At 44.4% G+C, this 21,423-nt stretch overlaps 1 protein-coding gene across 2 annotated transcripts in view; it reads left to right on the top strand.

The window, feature by feature from the left end:
• The first annotated feature begins 2,779 nt into the window (after positions 1–2,779).
• The window catches only part of CD34 (CD34 molecule), a 36,556-nt gene continuing 17,912 nt past the window's right edge, over positions 2,780–21,423 (top strand). Inside the window, exons 1-5 of one of the 2 annotated variants that reach the window (XM_075615227.1) lie at positions 2,780–3,043; positions 14,171–14,262; positions 16,576–16,746; positions 17,331–17,602; positions 19,092–19,175. In XM_075615227.1, the coding sequence (XP_075471342.1) occupies positions 14,184–14,262; positions 16,576–16,746; positions 17,331–17,602; positions 19,092–19,175 (606 nt within the window). In that variant the 5' untranslated portion in view covers positions 2,780–3,043; positions 14,171–14,183. The remainder of the gene's footprint in view (positions 3,044–14,170; positions 14,263–16,575; positions 16,747–17,330; positions 17,603–19,091; positions 19,176–21,423) is intronic. The other variant, XM_075615226.1, reaches the window with a different exon arrangement.

The following is a 21,423-nucleotide window of genomic DNA, read 5'->3' as shown; positions in this document are numbered from 1 at the left end:
TGAGAATGAGTGGAGGTTAATGGGAAGGGTACAGTGAGAATGAGTGGAGGTTAATGGGAAGGGTACAGTGAGAATGAGTGGAGGTTAATGGGAAGGTGTTATACTAGGGTTAACTCCCTGTGGAGTTGCTCACCTGTGGCACTAACGTGCTATTTTTATACACATGGAACCAGGATGTGCCTTTTCCTACGGCTCTGACACAAACACACATCAATTAAAAGGCAGAATAATAGTAGGAAGAGGTGAGTCTGTGCAGAGACACAGAGAGCGCGAGACGGAGAGTGAGTAGGAGAGTAAGCAGGGAAATGGGGTCATCCAAAGAGTACTTCAAGTTCACATGCTAAGCAGCTCTTGGCTGCAAAATAGGCCATGAAATATTTCTGCCGACGTTTAGCATGAGCCCTTTGCAAATGCCCATACGTGTCCCCGTTTTGCAACTGAGAAGCTGCAAAACAGGGCCACATTTGAGCCACATTCCTAAAAGCCAAGCCCTTTAACCATCTGGTTGCCAAAGAGGACTGCAGCTGCTTTGCAAAATAGTTGTGTAATGTAAAAAATAAATACAAAAGTAGGCGTGCTGGGAAACGATGAGTCAAACTGTTTGCACCTATAGTTTAAGCCGTTCACATATACGAATGTAGTGATAGAATGGTACATTACGTCAGTCTTTAAAACAAGATACAGTGTTTACACTGCAAGATACTGACTGTCACTTTTTAGCTTCCACAGTTGCCTGTAAACAGCAATTTCCCTAAAGCTTCAGTCTGCCATAATCACGGCGTGTGCAGCCCAGCTTGCGTTAAGGGAGTATAGGGAACAGCCAAGGACCAGCTCAGGCACATCTGTTTGGGTTAATCGGTTTGGTTGCTGGATCTCGAGGCTGCAAAACAACGATAAAACAAAGCAACGTTCAAAGGTCAGTCCATCAAAAGGAATAATTTGGGAGCACGTAACTTTCCGAGGTGCCATATTGTACAATGTTACGGAAGATGTGTCTGTGACAAAGGAAAGCCTGCGTAAGCTGCACATGGATTCATTTAGGATACTGATGCAATTTGGCAGCTGAAAGGAGTGAGAAGATACAGAGCTCTTATTAAAACCCGTTCTTTATGGGTGGGGGACCCAAGCCGGGGCTGGGATCTGCCAGCTGAGGCTTCGTTGGGAAAGTTGACTTGTAACATTAACTACTTACTTTCCCATTCTCACGTTAACTGCACAGGACCAGACCTGAACAAACGGGACTGTGGGTATTATTGATCAGCTGTCCTGCACGGCTTAATACATCTTATATTATCAATGTATCTGACTTCCCTCTATTGAACCCATATGGTATGCGTTAATATCCGTAAGCAGCAGGATGAGTTTGGGAGGAGATACACTGCGTACGCATTATTATGGGATTCATACTTCTCAGATCCTACGTACAACCAGTGGCTTCAAAAAGTAGTTGTTCTGGTACTGCCCAATAAAAAAAAATCGACATTTAATAAACATTAGCGCTACATTTGGAGAAGAGTTTTAGCAATGTGTTGACTGTAAAAATAGAGGTTTGGGAAATATATCCCCTTTTTCTTTCCAAAGAATTGTGGAATGGAATTGTAGGTTACTTAATGGGAAAAGTATCTGTGCTGGTTTGAGAATAATGACTGTCCCCATCATTTATTGATGTTGGTCCAATAAAAATAATAATATATTTAAAACATTTAACTCCTTCGCTGCCAGAAAGGGAATGCCGTAGAATGGTGCAACCTGAAAGGAGAGAGACCCAAAGAATAAATGACCCGTAGCATTAGACTATATGATGTCGCGGACACAGCGATGCGTCTGATATTCTGCAGTTTCTGTAACAAGCTGGGTATACGGGCGCCGTGCAGATTTTACGCGATTAACCATTGATTCGCCCTGACTCTGCCCCCAAACTGCTGCTTCATCAAAGTCTCCCGCAAACCAGGGGGATTTGTATCAAACTGGAGCATTGCTCCGGAAACCTCAGCACAGTGCGTCATCACAACTCTGCGTCACTGGGTCACTATATCATGGTGAATATTTTGGATCCAATTGCGCCGGTAACAGTTTTGGGGAGCGGTTGTAGGAGGAGTTCGGGGAGCAAAGAGTCAGCCCAATAATATAGTGAGATGGATGACAAGTTGGTTCTATAACCTGCGCTAATTTGCGCTCTCTCTGTGTCAGTTTTAGGTGGCGCTATCTCTGCTCCTGAGCGATCGGCGCCCAATGTAACAAAGCGAGATTATCGCGACAATACGTCGCTGGTGCAAATGAGCAAAGATGATGGTCTTTTTTTGCTCTGTGTTTTGGAGCAAAGGGCCCAATTTTAATCCCCATAGCAGCTTGGATTTTATTTCTCACATGTAAGTAGATACCTAACCACTAAAATGAAATGATGCCTCCGTGCTTTATCCGTAGAAAACAAGCCAGCGCTATGATAAAGATAGAAACATCTATGCAGGAGCTGAATTCATTACCTTTCATTCACATCTCGCCGGTGGAAATGCAGAGGCCGCAAGAACGCATATGACAAAGTGACATCACGTTGAAAAGTTTATAGTGTGTAGGTTTAAAAAGCGCACGTCACATTGTAACGCATTCTCATGCACAGAATAATCTTTTCAGCTGAATGAGCTTGCCTGTGTCTTTTTTCGGATGAGAGGTAGACACACTGGCATGAATGGGTTAAGCGGCAAAGCCTTGTAATCACACATCCTACAGACGGAGTATATAAACATATCGTATAATACATGGGATATTGGTGGCTCCACCTCACACTGTAGTTGCTTGAGTCTGAGACACACTCTCTCTCTCTCTCTCTCGCTCTCTCTCTATAAATATATATACACACGCTGCCCTTGCAACTCTAACCTTAAAGGACACTTCAGCTTCCAGCACCAGCATCAGATAACAGCAGAGGACCACGTCTGTCGGCTGCTCTTTGTCAAAGCTCCAAGGATGTTACTTTTCTGCGGTTTCCGAGTCCTGAATAGGAGGCTGGTTTTGTGGAGTCTGTTAAGCATCCTGAGCCTGTGTGGTGAGTTACAAATACTTTACAGCAAATAACTTATATCGCAGGATCGGACCAGTAGTCGTGCAAAGTTGTGACAGTTCATTTGAGGCGCGTTATGAAGAAAGTGAAGATCTTTTTTTTTTTTCTCATGCATTTTTTCACCAGCTGGTACGAAATTCGCCAAATAGTGTAATTAGGCATCCGATTACAGTATTATTGGAAGATTGATCAGGAAAAATGAGGGGTAATCTTCGTAATTCGGAGTACGTACTGTATCGCACCGCGATAAGGGTTATAAAAATAAAAGGTATTACAAATTGACTGAAGTAACTGCAGCAAACGTTCTACATTTATTGTGTAGAATAATTGTCGCTTTAATATTCTCTAAGCGGTTTGTGAACATTCTATGGGGTACAGGTTTTAAGGCTCACTTGGTGATATGTTGGCGCAAAAATATTGCTCCAGATGTATCAAAAATAGAAAATCCTATTGATTCCAATGGTATATTTTACTGTGTTACAGGTACATACAATGCTCTTTTTTGCCCTAGAATTGCACCACTTTTCCCTTGATACATATGCCCCTATATGTTGTCCTACACATCCAGATGTTGGTATATCTGGACAGTGTTTCTGCCCTTTCTAAGATGCCTATTCTATTGCTTAAAAAACGTTTCTGTGCAAGAAATAGTTTGGGAGGTTTGCAAAACATATCTTTTTTTGCTGGTTTCTTTTTCCTCTTACTAATATGAGTAAATTCGCCTCACTTGAGAGTAAAAATGACGGGAACCCCGATACCAGCCTGAGCAAGTAATTGCTTAAATCAGGGGTTCTCAACATCAGTCCTCAAGACCCCCCAACAGGTCAGGTTTTTCAGGATATCCCTGCTTCAGCACAGGTGGCTCCATCAGTGGCACCATCTTTGACTGAGCCACTGATTGAGCCACCTGTGCTGAAGCAGGGATATCCTGAAAACCTGACCTGTTGGGGGGGTCTTGTGGACTGTGGTTGATAAGAACCCTTAGCTTAAATAATTTATGATACATTTGCTGTACTGCATATTCATTAGACCTCATGTAAATCACATTTATACTCCATGCGCAATACTTTTATACTGCGCACAAAGTTGTCCCATCCTAAATTTGTCAAGGACATTTCCGTCACGGATTTCCCGTCCTGTTCAATTTCTTTCAACAAGTGGGTCTGGCAAAAAAATTGCAAGTAAATGAATACCCATCACTTGTAACCAATTTATTACCAAATTCACCGAAAGCCAATACAGCTGTGTTAAATTTGGCATTATTCCAAAATGGCATTGCGGCGTTATTTTTTTAGATTTACTGCAGTATTCGCGGTTATTCATTCCTAAATGGGTTGCGATATTCATCTCATTTGCATACACGAAAAACGTGTGAACTCTAAATTTAGCACAGGTTGAACTTGATGGACCTATGTCTTCTTTCAACCTCATCTACTATGTAACTATGTAACTATGTAACTATAACTATGTAACTTGGTATTAAATAACCCAGGCGAAACAAACACGCTATAACCTCAATCAGCGCCAGTGATGCAATTGTGGAGGGTTAGGCGATATCACACTTTTCTACCACGGGCTTATGTAAAAGGATTTCTTACAAAACTCTATGGCAGAAAATGATTTAACCCCTTAGATGTGTAAGGTAATGCATTAAAAAAGGAAATGTATTCTGGCACCAAATGGGTTAACATACAATAGTAACACCCCACAAATAAAATACTAAAAGCATAACATCCACATGTCCAAATGTTAAGCATTTAGTAGCCCAAGGGGCCAACTAGTCATGGCTCGAGCATGATCAGCTTAGCCACTTGGGCTACTACGGCTGCGCTTATACTGTAGTGCCCTGCGACAACGCCGCCGCTCCAAAACAAATCCATTGACTCCGTCGCAAGCGCTTATAGTAAGTGCGACGTGACGGAGCGACGTCGCAACTAAAAATTTTGAAGTCAGGTAAATTTGATTTTTATAGAGACAGTCGCCACATGTGACTGTCTCTAAACCAATCAGAGAGCGCTGCCCGTTCCTTCGTGACGTCACTGGCCTTGCCGCCAGCGACGTCGCTTAAAACGAAAGTTTAACTTTCGCTAGTGGCGACAGTGACGGGTGACGTCATCGGTCGCGTCACCGTCGCCATCACTATAAGTACGGCCTAAGGGGTTAATATTTAAATAGGTTCTACCAGTGGCGTAGCAAGACATTGCTGGGCCCCACAGGCAAAATGTTTTTATTGCGTTGGTGGCGCATGCGCGACCGGTACTTGCCATCTGCTTGTGCGTGACTGACAAGCTCCGATCGTGCATGCGCACGAGCGACCAGCAAACGCTGATCCCGAATGCGCGGTTGACAAGTGCCGATTGCGCATGTGCACGAGCCGCCGGCAAATACCGATCGCACATGCGCAGTTGGCGGATTGGTCACCATAGAGAGCGGTCCCCCAAAGAGCGCGGGCCCCTGGGCCATAGTTACGCCCCTGGGTACTACATTGTTAACATGATGTATTTGTATTGCCTAGTCCGGGTTGGCTAGTCTTCTCTTGCCAATGTATATACCGTAGTGGCCATTATTTATCATAGGCATGATTGGCCGACCGCCAGCGTGGTATAGCTGATAGAAATCGGCTATCCTTTTTGCCAGTGGTATGGTATCACCAGGGATCAGAGTTTAGTAAATAGCCTGTGAATAAGTAACGAGCTGGCATTTACTCATTTGCCTGTCGATATTGTTGGTAAATGTATCACACTTGCATATGTAATTAGGCGATGATCACGCATTTGCTTACTCATTAGCGACACTTGCTTTACATTTAGCCCACACTTGGCGCTGCAAGAAAACGAGTTGTATCGCTGCCTTATTTAAGCATTAAAGCTTTCGTGAATACGGCGGTACATAGAACGCTTTTTTTTTGGTAAATAACACAGATCGTTATCAATATCCACCATTAGTGAGTATAGGCCTTAGGGTCTCTTTGATGTTATGGAAATTGAGAACAATTTTGGCGCCATCGGTGCCTTCATGGTGGAAATTATTCTCGGGATTAGGATGGTTGGCGCTTGATCTTTGGAGTCACTGTTGACATGAACGCATTTTCTGCTTGAATGTTCAATGTCGGCCAAGTTTGGGAACATGAGCGAAAAATGTACACATCTCATAGGAGTTTATAATCACACACACACATACGCAAATACATCCTATCCTTATGCGGCCCGGAAGTTGTTTGGGAGGGAGGGACTGAGAGGTGGAGAGAGGTGCTTGGGAGAGGTGGAGGCAGTGCCATCTTAACGCATGGGCACGCTGGGCAGTTGCCCAGGGGCCCCGCGCTAATCTATGCACAGACCAGCATTTAACACTAATTTGCCGATCACCCGCCTCAACATTCAAATCTCCGCTAACTCGGTAGAAGGAGAAAAATGACGACTTGTAGCGGAGAGTTGGCAGGGCCCAGTGCACTGCTTTGCCTGGAGGCCTATAATGCTGTTAAGACGGTCCTGGGTGGAAGGGAGGAAGAGAGATGCAGTGGGAGAGAGAGAGAAGGGGGGGGAGAAATTAGAGGGAGGGGATAGAGGAGAGGGTGGGGGGAGAAAGAGGTGGGGGAGTGAGAGAGGTGAGGGGGGAGAGAGGGGAGGGGAGGAGAAAGGAAAGGGGGGAGAGAGAGGGGAGAGACATGGGGAGACAGAGAAGGGGGGAGAGAGTAGAGAGGAGAGAAGAGAAGGTGGGGAGAGAAAGGGGTGGATGAGTGAGCGAGGTGAAGGGGGAGAAAGGAATGGGTGAAGAGAGGTGAGAGGAGAGGTGAGAGGAGCGAGATGGGGGAGAGAAGGGGAAGAGAGAGGGGAGGAATGAGGGGGAGAGAGGGGGGGTTAGAAAAAGAGGAGATAGGTGAGGGGGATAGTACAAAGTGAGGGAGGAGAGAGATGGGTGAGGGGAAAGAGATAGGCAAGGGGTGGGAGAGGTACGGGGGAGAGAGAGCGAGGTGTGGGGGAAGAGAGAGAGGTGAGGGGGGAGATAGGGGAAAGAGAAAGAAAGAGAGAAGGGAGGAGAGAGAAGTGGAGAGAGAGAAGGGGGCTATAGTGGCTATGCGAGTCAGACCATAAACGGCTTTCTTTTTTTCCTTCCGCCTCTCTGATGATGCAGCCCGAGTCTTGCAGTCGGATTTAAGAATCGGCCCTGAACTATTGTGAGTTTGACGGGCCTGTCCTAGACGTATTTTTCCTGCAGTGCTGTGGAAAGTGATGTGGGGGTGAAAATGTATCCGCTTATCTGTCAAAAAAATCTGTATTCTGGTGTTTTATCAGCATGAACTGAGAGGAAATTAACGTTAGTGGAGGTTTAACGGCTAAATGATGCAAACATTTACCCACACTGAAAAAACAAGCTTACCCCACTCTGTGAAAACAAAGGAGGCTTAACCGCTCCTGTTCCAGAGTGGGCACTAGTGCCATTCGCTTTGAGTAATTTCGCCCCCTCGGTGTTTGGAAATACAGCGCTGAGCATATTATAAAAAGATAGATGAAGTTCTGCATTTCTTTAAAAAACAAAATGTATAACTGAAGGTTGTGGAAGGGACGGAGGATACAGAAATAAGAGGAAATGGGGCGCGGGGGAGGGGAGTAGATACCCTTGTAAAACATAACCGTAGTTACAATTATCGGAAAAAGAATTGTGACTAAAGCGCTAAAGTATAAATAACTAATTAGTGATAGTACAAATAGTGATATAAAACCATTTACATAAAGGTAGGCTGCCTAGTACCTACTGTCTAGTACAGACAGAATCAGACATAAAACAAAAAATAAACCATATTGGATATAGATCCAATGTTGGTCTTACTCCCTCCTAATAGAGAGCCAGAGACCGCAAGGAAGAGGTTAACTCCCATCTTAATTAATGTCCTCAATTGGCTCGTTAGCGGTATAGAAGTCTATAGAGACTCACTGCAAGGCTCTCGCTGATCCAGGAAGGTACTGGACCGGGACCGCATAGAATAGGAGATCACCCTCTTACCCTCGAGGAAGCCGAGGGCCTGAAGCATTTGTGCAGATTCACTGAGGATCACAGGACTTACCATTTTGAACATTTGGCGCCAGGTTTATTTTTTGTACGTAGTTACAATTATGCAACAAGTGGGTACACAGAAGAGTTTAGGAACCATAGAAACATGGTAACTGTGGTCATGGTGTCATTCTCTCGGTAGGCCGCAGGCCTCTCGTCTAGCTGAGGCACACTTGTGGACCACCTTGTGTAAAAGGTTGCACAAATACTCTATACCTTGGGATGAAATATTCCTCAGATGACCTACTGGTGACTCGCAGTCTCATTCCTTGGACGGAAAGACCAAGGGTTTACAGTTCGATCATTAAGCTTGCACCCCATTTAGAGTTTTGGTTTGTTCATTGTGTGTTATCCATGGTCCCCAAATATTCAAACATTTTGTGTGTTTATCTTCAAGGAGACTCGTAAGCTTCTCCATCATCATTATGTCATTAATGGTCTCTCGGTTTGTCTTAATTGAGGGGGGTTTCACTTCTTTCCAGTGACCAGCAATTCTGCATTTAGACATAAAGAACATTTACTTGATCAAAGCATCTACATTTCTGGCCATGTTTTCTGTGGACCTGCCAATCAGTACTAATTTGATATTCCATGAGCCTTACAACCTGAAGTGCCAGTCTTTTGATTCTCTCCCAAAACACCTTGATTTTAGGGCACGACCACCGGATATGCATGAATGTGCCCTCTCGTACGCAACGCTGGCAGCAGAGTGGAGGTTACAGTGTAGAAATCATGCCGACAGGTTGACATGTGGTACTACCTGTGCAGTACTTTGAGATTGGTACCCTACTTCGGAGCATCTGGAGGATTTGGTCGTTCTCTCGAATATGTCGCCCCAGTCATCGCCGTATAGTTTGTGTCCCATGTCCCTCTCCCAGCTGGGTATGTTTTTGTCCTTGAGACTGGTTGGGGTGACCAGTGTGTGTTATAGTAGGGCTATAGTCCCCTTATGGTATGAAGCATTAAGGTATAAATGTTTAAATGTCGTTAGTGTTCTATGAATGTATTTTGTGCTCGCTAATGAGGTTACATATTGACGTAATTGCAGGTATTAGAAGAGATGTTTGTGAGGTATTTTGTACTTGCCCTGAATTTCGGTAAACATTTTAGATTTGTTTCCTCTCACCATGTCCCGAGTAGCATGCGGGTGGAAAGTTGAGATTGTCTAAAAGGGGAGATAGAGGTGACGGTAAGGTTAGTAATTTTTTGTTTCCAAATAAGATCCCAGACCTTCAAAGAATGCTCAATGACTAGATGAGTGAGCCTGTGGAGGCCTCTCCTGCTTTCTAGCCATAAATTGACTTCCATATCATCACACACCTTTTCTATGTCTACCCAGCCATGGCTTTATTCCTTTTGCTAGAGACCAGTAGATCGGAGAATTTAGCCTGACAGCTTTGCAATAGCTCATGAGGTTTGGTTAGGCCAATCCACAAGAGATTGTGGGTTTAGTCATTGTGCTGTTGTTTATTCTGGGCATTCTCCTATGCCAAATATAATCTGTATCAGCTTTCTCTAAGTCTCTGATATGGTGAACAGGAACTGCGACTGGGAGTAATGGGAAGAGATGTAATATGCGCAAGTTCATCATCACCGAGGTTATTCGGCCTGACCAGGATATTTGGAAGGCATCACATATTTTTAGATCTTTCTTTAGATTCCTCATAATTAGTGGGTAATTCAAATTGCAAATTTTGTTATATGTTTTAGGTATGAAAACACCTAGATATTTTAGTTTGTCTTGTTTCCAAGTCTTTGGTAACTGCTAATTGATAATTCTAAGGTTTTCTGTAAGAACATGCAGGCTGAAATTATGGAGCTTCCCAAATTCATCTAGTGAGTTAAAAAGTTCCTGTAGAGATGTCTGTGGGTCAGTCAGTAAAAGCAATACATCATCTGAGAACAGAGATATGTTGTGCTCTCTATGCTCAACAGCTACTCCAGATATCTTGCTATTTAATCTTATTCTGGAAGCCAATGGTTTGATGAAAAGGGCAAATAGTAATGGAGACATAGGACAACCTTAGTGGGTGCCGTTTGTTATTGAGAAAGGTTGTGATGTATAGTCTGAGGTGCACACTGTGGCAGTAGGAGTGGAATAGAGTGCTTGTATCCCCCTTATGAACTTTTCACCCTGGCCCATCCTTCAGAACATAAAGGGCCAACCAACCAGATCAAAGGCCTTCTCAGCATCTAGGCCTAAAATCGCTGATGGCCTCTTTTTCTTGTTGTTAATGTGCATGATATTGATGGTTCTTCGGTTGTTGTCCGAGGCCTGACGCTCTGGTATAAAGCCTGCTTGGTCTGGGTGAACTAATGTGCCTAAACATTTGTTGAGGTGAGATGTACATCTTTTGTTTTACTTCTTTACTAATATAAAAGAGCCCAGAGGTCTGGGGCAGTATGAAGATACCTCGTTAAGGATCTGCATGTAATTTTAAAAGCATGTTTAACCAGCGACATGCATTTGATGCAGCCATAAGGACATAGGAAACATTTCTTCCACAGTCTGCTAAAAAAGCCGTCCGATGTAGTGGGTCAAAAATGTTATTTTTTCTAAACTAATCGGTGTACAGGCATACACCACATGAACGTACGCCATGGGTCCAGAGCATGTATGTAAAGCGAAAATGTACTTAAAGTGAAGCACTACCGTTTTTCCACTTATCAATGCTTCGGTACAGGTAGGGAGCCGGTTTTGCTGTTCAGGACGTGCTGACAGGCGCATGCGCGAGCTGCCGTTTGCCTATTGGGTGAGGGGAATCAGCGCGTCACTACTACGGCGGTCTGTAGGGCAGAATAAGTGTCCGTACTCGCGAAGCGAGCATACGGACACAGGGGTATGGTGCTATCGAAAATATGTCCTTACTCGCGAGTGTACTTAAAGTGAGTGTCCTTAAACCCGGGTATACCTGTAGTTAGTTCCTTGGAAAGATCCAATCGCTCTTAAAGTAACTGTCTTAATTATCTGTATTCTGTAAAAATAATCTTATGCTTATCTGTTTGACTAATAATGGCTTCATATTTACTTTGGATAACTGATGGGCTTATGACTGAAAGACGCTAGATAAAGGTTGTAACAACATTCCAACGCTTTTTGTTTAGCAGGAAAATCTTTCAAACATGATTTAAAAATATGAATAATTGTCAGATTATTCTCCGTGTCACCCGGCTGCACTTAACCTGTGGAACATATCCCTGTTATTAGGTCACTTTGGTCCTAGGAGTGGCTGACCCCCTACTTAGTATATTTCACCTAACATTCCTCTCTCTCTTATCAGCGCCGATTCAGGCAGGTTAAATGCCCAGAAAGAGAGTAACAGGGCTGATGTCATCGTTCAGCTCAGTTTCCTTTGTGTGTTGCCTTTGAACACAATTTGCACGCATCCTGTCTGGCCCACAGTGAAAAGGGGAAGAATTTTATCAGACATTTCCAGAGGGCAGAGTTCCACCCAGCCCGTTCCTTTCACATGTCACAGGCTCACAATCCTACCGATCTCTGACTAATTTAGAACAGACTCCTAAATTGCAGCTATTGTGGGACCTGACTGAAATCATCTAGGATCTATTTTGGATCTTCCTATTATGATATTATTAACTTTTTGCCCAGTGGCAGCCAGAGGTTTCCTGTACTTGTCCACCGATGTCAAATGTTAAGCACTGAAAGAAGGGAGATTTGGGGGTTTCTGGACCCAAAACTGCCATTTTAATTGGAAAAAAAAGCGAGATTCTGTTGGTCTATAAGAGAACTCATTGGAAGATTGAGTGAGACTGCAATCCTATGAGCGAGACTCAGTTCAAATGACTGAGGCCACTTTCCAGTGAGTGACAGAGTCTGCCTTCCAGTAATACAACTCACTCCCAGTATCTGAGTCTGCCTTCCAGTAAGTAAGACTCACTCCCAGTGACTGAGTCTGCCTTCCAGTAATACGACTCACTCCCAGTATCTGAGTCTGCCTTCCAGTAATACGACTCACTCCCAGTGACTGAGTCTGCCCTCCAGTAAGTAAGACTCACTCCCAGTGACTGAGTCTGCCCTCCAGTAAGTAAGACTCACTCCCAGTGACTGAGTCTGCCTTCCAGTAATACGACTCACTCCCAGTGACTCAGTCTGCCTTCCAGTAATACTACTCACTCCCAGTATCTGAGTCTGCCTTCCAGTAATACAACTCTCTCCCAGTGACTCAGTCTACCTTCCAGTGAGTGAGACTCACTTTAATTAACAAAATAATGTCATTCAGAGAGTCATACTCAATCTGAATGATAAAGTAAGAATACGTTTAAACATGTCCATAGCACCCAGTGTAATTGTCATGCGTTGTGGCTGATGTTGCAGTTGTGTGACAGTTTACAGGAGCAGTTAGGAACATGTTAGGTAATACACATTTTATTCAAATAATATCACATTTTGTGTCTGGTTTTAACATCTTCCTTCTTTTCCCCCTGAATCAGTCACTGGTGATTTGCATCTGCAAAGGGCTGCAACTGCCGCATCAGACTGTATAGAAATTCCCCTACAGTGTTATTCCCCTCTCCTCTTTCTCTTCACTCGAGCCTTTCAGGGCCTGGATAAGAGTAACACCAAGACTGACATAACGTCCCACGCAGGCGTTAAGCCTGTGCTAATGAGATGTACAGCAGGGCCCCGCTTCTCGGCGATCCGCTGATACGCCGGCACCGAGAAGGGGGCCGCCATCTTGGTTCTTAAATCGCGCATGCGCAGACCGTAGTCTGCGCGCGGATACCATAGGCCGCGCATGCGCAGAACGGCAAAAATGCCGATTTGCGAATGCTGAAACAACTGAAATCGCCGGATTCGCTATCCGGCGATTTTCACTGTATGGCGGGCCCCTGGAACGGAACCCGCTGTATACCCGGGGCCCTCCTGTAATGCGGACATTGCCTTTGCATATAACTAAAGAGAGCGAAAAGGGAAAAGTCTCGCTGCAAGTCATGAAAAAGAAGTTGAACTCAGATGTATGGGGTGTAAGACTCCCATCTTAAAACGCTTTACAAAAGAAAAGGCTCCTAGTATCAAATGGGGCCCCTATCTCTAGATCAGGGGTGCCCAACTCCAGTCCTCAAGCCCTCCAGACAGGTTAGGTTTTCAGGATATCCCTGCTTCAGCACAGGTGACTCAATCAGTCCCTGCTGCAGCACAGGTGGCTTAATCAGAGTACTCGACTGAGAATCTGATTGAGCCATCTGTGCTGAAGCTGAGGTATCCTGAAAACCTGACCTGTTGGGGAGGCTTGAGGACTAGAGTTGAGCATTCCTGCTCTGGATGGTTAAATGCGCCTGCATGCAGAACCCTGCTAATACTGTAGGTGAAACAAGCCTTCCTTATGACTTTTAACCTTTGCCTTTTTTCACATGGGATTTACCTATTCAACAGATGAATACTATAAGCATGTACTTTGCTATCACAGGTCCCGCTTTATTCTTTGTGTATATATATATATAAATATATATATATATATATATATATATATATATATATATATATATATATATATATATATATGACACACAATATGATTTACTTATTATTAAGTGCTTTTCAGATTGACCTGTACTAGCTAACGATACTCTGCTATGGCTACCTAGTATTATAGACACTTTGTCTTATTTATTTTTTTAACTTATACATTGCCATACTGTGTCTCTTTCTATTTACAGGCATGTTAATGCAATCTTTGCTATTTGGTCATTTACATTTGTTTTTCGGGGGGGGGAGGGTTGGGGATGGTAACATTTAGAACATTTTGTATATTTATGTTGAGTATTGTATGTGGGAGTGTATAATATTGTCATATACCGAGTATATTAAATAGATATCTTTATGCAGTTGTTCTTGTGTATGTGTTACACAGATGTCACATATTTTTATGGTCTGTATTTGTTATTTATTGTATTATTAGCAGGGTTCTTGATGCAGACTCATTCAACCATCAAGAGATACGAGTCCCATTTGGTCCTATGTGCTTTTTCTTATGAATACAATTAGCTTTGAGGATATGACCATGTTAACTCAAAGAACATACTGTCCGTTCCTGTTTTTAGGTAACGTGACGGCATGAGTCCTGATTTAATGAGCCTTAGTACATCTTGGCCTATGAATCCAGCATTGAAAACTGGAGCATTGCTTCAAACAGGTGCAGAACGTGTGCACTCAGTATCACTGTATCAAGCGTCAATGTATCAATGTGCTTTGCCCCAATTTTGCTCCTCTTGGTGCTATGAGCGTTTGAAGAGCAGTTATTGGAGGAGTTGGGGAAGGAGAGCGCAATATTATGAGATGGATCCAAATTTGCGCCTATAACTGGTGCAGTTTCCTTCTCCCTTTAGCCGGATTCCGGTAACGTTGACCTGTACCTGAATCACTTGCACCAATCGTACGAACACAAAATTGACAATCCTTATACATCGGCCGCTGATGCAAACTGATGGGAATGTGTGTGTTTGTAGCTGAGTGAGACTGCCCTCTGACCCTTGCCTCAGACAGACAAGCAGCCCTATCATACTGTATGCGGGGTACCCCACCTCTCACCCCCCCCCCCCCACACTGTGAGATCGCTGAGTGTGCAGCTCTCCCAGACCTAGCTGTCCCATCCTTCCATCACGTCACCGCCGTGCCTTAACCATGAGCTTTGTTTTGGATTCAGTTTAATCTCCCTGCTAGAAAAACAAATGTGCGTTAAAAACACAACTGTAAGATAAGACCCCGAGCCCTGGCACTGAAACTCCGATCTGTCACAGCTCACAGCTCAAGGGTACAGGGGCAGCGCCAACAAGATGGTATCTGCAAGGGGAAAAGGTTATGCTGCTTTAGAATGCACTAGGGCAACAGGTCAGGTTTTGAAGATATCCCTGCTTCAGCACAGGTGGCTGAATCAGTCTCTACTTCAGCACAGATGGCTCAATCAGTGGCTCAGCTTTGACTGAGCCACTGATTGAGCCACCTGTGCTGAAGCAGGGATATCCTTAAAACCTGACTTGTTGGGGAACCTTGAGGACTGGAGTTGAGAAGCTCTGCACTGGGATAGACTACAGTTGCTGCTGTTTATCAAAGACTCCCTGCTGCAAACCTGCAGCATGAATCAGCACCAGATTGAATCTCATTATAAAGCAAAGGGGCTTTTCAATATGATCAATCTGAGAGCGCTGTTGCAGTAGGGAGACTGATTAAGCCTGCGAGAACAGAATCAACCAATAGCAACAGCCAAGCATTAAAACTTCCACTGTGCACATGTGGATGCAGAATCTGGAGCAGCCAGATGTTAAAGAGACATCTGGAAAACATCAGCAAGGTGTTTGTTTAGGTTCTATACGCACTTGTGAGGGTCACGTAAGAGGCATCCCATGCTTATGAGAAGTGACAGCTTCTCTCTATGGGACGCTAAGTGAGGATAGCAGGGTCTGGCTGGGAGGAGATGAGGCTGGTGCATCTGCTATTGGTTTTGGAGAAACTCTTCATCTAACGCTTAGACCTTCTCCATCAATGAGGTTGGCTCCTCCAGCAGCAACAGGGTTAATGATTACTATCTATTTGCCTATATAACATTGAACTGTACATATTCCTCAGACACACGTCACACAGTGGTTTAACTGCAGATGAGAATTCTGGGTAATGATATGCAAATGAGCACACTGAACATGTCACTTTTTAGTTTTTAGTCCATTTTAAACTTGGATGATTCCCTAGAGCTGCATTACACAGCTTGGTATAAGGAAGTACAGGCAGAAAACTCTCTCAAATCAGTTGTGTCATTTTGGACACGCTAGTTTAGATCTTTGCTCCAAGTTTGGTACCATGTGTGTCAGTTTGTGATTTGGGGAGTGTCAATAGGAGGAGTTACATGACATAGATCAGAGGTGCTCAACTCCAGTCCTCAATATCCCCCAACAGGTCAGGTTTTCAGGATATCCCAGATTCAGCACAGGGGGCTCAAGCTGAAGCTTAGTCGAAGACACATTGAGCCACCTGTGATGAAGCTGGGACTGACTGAGCCACCTGTGCTAAAGCCGGGATATCCTGAAAACCTGTCCTGTTGGAGGGGGCGGGGGAAACCTTCAGGACTGGAGTTGAACACCCCTGACACAGATTATAATTAAATGAATATTAAATAAGTTATAGTGGGTAAGAAAAAGTGACAAAAAACTGCCACCATATAGCATACAGCAAATAAAAATATCACTTGTGAGCACATTCACGTCTCAGACTCGTCTGCTACTCTGCTTTTCCCCATTAAATGTATCAAACTCTGCATCTCAGCGAGTGACTATTTTATCTTAGATTTGCTTCACGGGAATGTAAAGATGTGTTAACGGGATAATAATTTGTCACACGTAGGAAACTAACATTTGACGCCAACGGAAAATGGAGAAATGTGTCATAACAACCTTCTATTTGCACTTTTTGGATGTTGATACATGTCCCCATAAATGCTTCTGTGTTTTGTTTTAAGGTGCTGTAGCTGGGGAGGATGCTAATCCTATCAATCCAATCACATCGTCCACAACTCCTCACAGTTCCCCACAAGTGGCATCAGAACAGCACAGCACAGTAGCCACATTCCAAATGGAAAATTCCACCAGCATCGGAAACACATCACAGCCAATGCTCATCCAAGATTCAGGTGGGACCTTTGGGTCACAGGCAGCTGGTCTAAGGGTGGGATTCACTAAGGTTTATCAGAGCTTGAAGCCATGTTAAATGTTATTCAAGTCAATGGCAGTTAACGCAGGATCTGACTCTCACTGCATTGTCTGTGTCTGACCCTAAGCTGGTTAAACATTGGGACAGAGCTTCATAGGCCTAATTTTAGAAACTTTTTTTAAACACAAAAAAGGGGGTTTGGATTTGAAAAAGGAACCCCCGTAGTGATACTCTGGGGCCCTTCATGCTATCACGATTCCATCTCAGGTTAGGGAACATTGCATTTAACACCCTCTGGAATCAGAAGGGTCAATTATGTCCAGATGTATACAAGCATTCATGTATCAAGACAATTTGTGAATTCAATTGAGGCATTCTTCTCCTGCATCTTTTATCAAGGGCTATTAATGATCTATTTCAAGAGAAATAAACTTGATGGATGAAGTTTTGACCATAATAATCGTAATAATAGTTGCAGTGCATCTAAGCAAACATCCCTTTGCCTTGATATGCACACCCCACAGCATTTCATTTAAACTGATTTGCATGTTCATGGACTTTCAGAAACTACTGTAGCATTAACTGCAGCTACTACACTCAACGCGTCAAGTATCGAGGTGTCCGACTCTAACACCACTATTCTCTCTGAACCGACCCCCGAGGAGACTACCAAAACTATGGAATCTTCTGCAGCTTCTCAAGGAACCAAAGAGACGGAGATTCCTTCTTCTGCTGCCTCTCCATCACCCGCGTTGTATTATTCCTCCATCGTCAACTCTACAAGCCCCACACTGGAAGGAAACGTCGACGGGATGAAAACGGTGCCATTCAATCCAGTAAGTGTGTGTCCAACGTCCAATCCCTTCATCTTTCACCAATACACTGACTTGTATAGAAGTACTCTGCTAATACTATTCTTGAACCACTTCCATCAAATGTGCACCGCTCCCAAACCCTGGGGTTCCAGAAGATCTACAATAGGGTCCCAGAGTGATAGAGAGGATGCAGAGCAGAGAATGATACAGACAAATAGAATGTAGCCGAGATTGACAGAGAGAGAGAATGATCAAGAGAAAAAAAGGGTGTTTCCCGCCTACTGAAAGAACCCTATTAAAGGGAACAGTCCCTCCTTGGACCAAAGTGCACTAATAGCAGTGACATGTTTAAAGGGTCGCATCTGGGTGACTGGTACCTCTTTTTTGCTAGCAAAATCTGGTGTGCTGAGGGGTTTGATTTCCTCTGGCTGCTTCCTTTTGTCTGATACCATTATGTGTTCAACAAGAGTTTACATCAGCAAAGCCCCCCTCCCTCTTCCCCTCCCCTTATCTTTATTGCCTCTCTACAGGATATGGGATAAGGACAAAGAAAACATTCCGAGGTTCAGAAGAAATGCAATATGTAATTAATTTCAAGAAAGCCAAAATAAGTTGTTGCTTTTAGCATGGTTAGATTAGTTTAAGGAAGCCAACTGGACTACAAATCTCTACAAAAGGTTATTTTCTGGACAGCTATGATAATTACACCTTTAATATAGTCCACTCTGTGTGGAATCCTTATTATAGGGGTGGCCAACTCCAGTGCTCAAGGGCCACCAACAGATCAGGTTTTAAGGATAGCTCTGCTTCAGCACAGGTGGCTCAGTCAATTACCGAACAACTGATTGAGCCACTTGTACTGAAACAGCGATATCCTTAAAACGTGACCTGTTGGTGGTTCTTGAGGACTGGAGTTGGCCACCCCTGCCTTATTATTTTGAATAGGATATTTAAAGGGCCAAAATTCCAGTCGCCCTTTTGATCTGTGCACCAATTGCACAATGGGACTGGAAGGCAAAATAATTTCTTTTAATGTAAAAAGCACGGACATAAGCCATATTCAAATGATTAGGCCATGTACTGTATTAGTAAATATAGTCCTGGGTCTTTGTCAAAGAGCAATGTGCAGCCTACTCCAGGGGTACATTTATGGAACAAACCCTATCCTTTTCCTTGCTGCAAAATACTGGCTGAACAGGAAAGGTTTGTGCCGTTCCAGCAGAAGCAGGAGCTGTCAAGATTAGGAAGGAACCATAGGCCCTTATTCTGTAATCTCCGATACCGCTGATTCAGCGCTACTGCACAGAAAACCCCATTTACTTCAATGGGTCTTTCCTTGCGATAGCGCCAGATTATCACTAAAGCAGTTTACTGCATGTAGCCTCTCAGATACTTTCAGTGTCATCAACAACTCCTGTGTAGCACTGAAGTAGTGGGTTCCTTCCTTGCCCCTGACTCTGTGCACAGTCCCCTCTATGCTACTCACGCTTGTTGTCCTGTTGAATTTTAGGTCAGCGTGGTATGTCAGAGCAGCAGGAACATCGCGTCGAAGGAGATAGTTGCCAGCTTCCAACACCAAGAAAATATTACCTGTGTAAGTAGCAACGGAGTTGACTCCACAAGACACAATGTATCAGTCTGGATTAATACTGTGCAAGACAACAATTAATCCAGATTGTGATCTCACTGCATTAGAAGGCACCTTTCTTTCAGATTCAGGAGGAGCGGAGAGAGTTAGAGAGGAGAGGGGAGAGAGTTACAGGAGGAGCGGAGAGAGTTACAGGAGGAGCGGAGAGAGTTACAGGAGGAGCGGAGAGAGTTACAGGAGGAGCGGAGAGAGTTAGAGAGGAGAGGGGAGAGTTAGAGAGGAGATGGGAGAGTTACAGGAGGAGCGGAGAGAGTTAGATAGGAGAGGGAAGAGTTACAGGAGGAGCGGAGAGAGTTAGAGAGGAGAGGGGAGAGTTACAGGAGGAGCGGAGAGAGTTACAGGAGGAGCGGAGAGAGTTAGAGAGGAGAGGGGAGAGTTAGAGAGGAGATGGGAGAGTTACAGGAGGAGCGGAGAGAGTTAGATAGGAGAGGGGAGAGTTACAGGAGCGGAGAGAGTTACAGGAGGAGCGGAGTTAGGCTGAGATTATACTCAGCGCGAAGGTGCTGGCACACACGCGCCAAACACAAGTAGCCTAATCCCTATGCGGCCGCCCCCTAGTGCGCGCGCATGACGGAGCGCGATTGCGAGACCGCATTTTGAAAAGACAAAAAAGTTGTCTTTTCAAGCGTGGTCGCATGACGTCAGCGTCACGTGAACAGTTCAGCCAATGAGGGCGAACCAGCTTCGTGATGCGTCTGCCACGCCTCCCCATCGCCTCCCAATCGCCTCCCCAATTTCCTGCAGCCAAGTACACACATCGCTCAGGTGAGAGGCGCCCACGAAGCGATGAGTGTGCGCAGAGGTGCACCAGCGTGGACTATAACCATGGCCCTAGAGAGGAGGGGGGAGAGTTAGAGAGTCGGGGGAAAGAGAGTCACAGAGGGGGGCCTTGAAAAAAGATTTGCAGGGGGGCCTAAGAATTGAAGTTACGCCACTGGTTTAATGCAGTTTTATATGTAAAGTTACCACCGTTTCTGACCTGGCAGTTTCTAAGGTGCTGGTACTGAACATTTAATAATCATATACAGTCAGGTTACCCCCTCTGTAACTTTTCCCTATTCATCCAGATTCCACATAACTCCTATTGCACCATATATAACCGCCATCTATAACTCCTATTATACTATATACGGTATACCTATTCCCTATAACTTCTCCGATTACTCTATATTTCCTCAAAAACTATAACTAATAGGGGCGCACATTTTGGCATAAAATCCTTTGTGTTAAATAGTAAAATCATGTAATAAGAATACACTCATACTCCATATAACCGCTCCCTATAACTCCTCCTATTGCTCAATATAACCGTTCCCTTTAACTCCTCATATTACTCCATACAGGCATACCCCGCATTAACGTACGCAATGGGACCGGAGCATGTATGTAACTATGTAACACAGGCATACCCCGCATTAACGTACGCAATGGGTCCAGAGCATGTATGTAACTATGTAACACAGGCATACCCCGCATTAACGTACGCAATGGGACCGGAGCATGTATGTAACTATGTAACACAGGCATACCCCGCATTAACGTACGCAATGGGACCGGAGCATGTATGTAACTATGTAACACAGGCATACCCCGCATTAACGTACGCAATGGGTCCGGAGCATGTATGTAACTATGTAACACAGGCATACCCCGCATTAACGTCCGCAATGGGACCGGAGCATGTATGTAACTATGTAACACAGGCATACCCCGCATTAACGTACGCAATGGGACCGGAGCATGTATGTAACTATGTAACACAGGCATACCCCGCATTAACGTACGCAATGGGACCGGAGCATGTATGTAACTATGTAACACAGGCATACCCCGCATTAACGTACGCAATGGGACCGGAGCATGTATGTAACTATGTAACACAGGCATACCCCGCATTAACGTACGCAATGGGACCGGAGTATGTATGTAACTATGTAACACAGGCATACCCCGCATTAACGTACGCAATGGGACCGGAGCATGTATGTAACTATGTAACACAGGCATACCCCGCATTAACGTACGCAATGGGACCGGAGCATGTATGTAACTATGTAACACAGGCATACCCCGCATTAACGTACGCAATGGGACCGGAGCATGTATGTAACTATGTAACACAGGCATACCCCGCATTAACGTACGCAATGGGACCGGAGCATGTATGTAACTATGTAACACAGGCATACCCCGC

The sequence above is a fragment of the Ascaphus truei genome, chromosome 9 (genome assembly GCF_040206685.1).
Source record: "Ascaphus truei isolate aAscTru1 chromosome 9, aAscTru1.hap1, whole genome shotgun sequence".
NCBI classification, from domain to species: Eukaryota; Metazoa; Chordata; class Amphibia; order Anura; family Ascaphidae; genus Ascaphus; species Ascaphus truei.
This window is presented reverse-complemented; position numbering and strand designations above follow the sequence as displayed.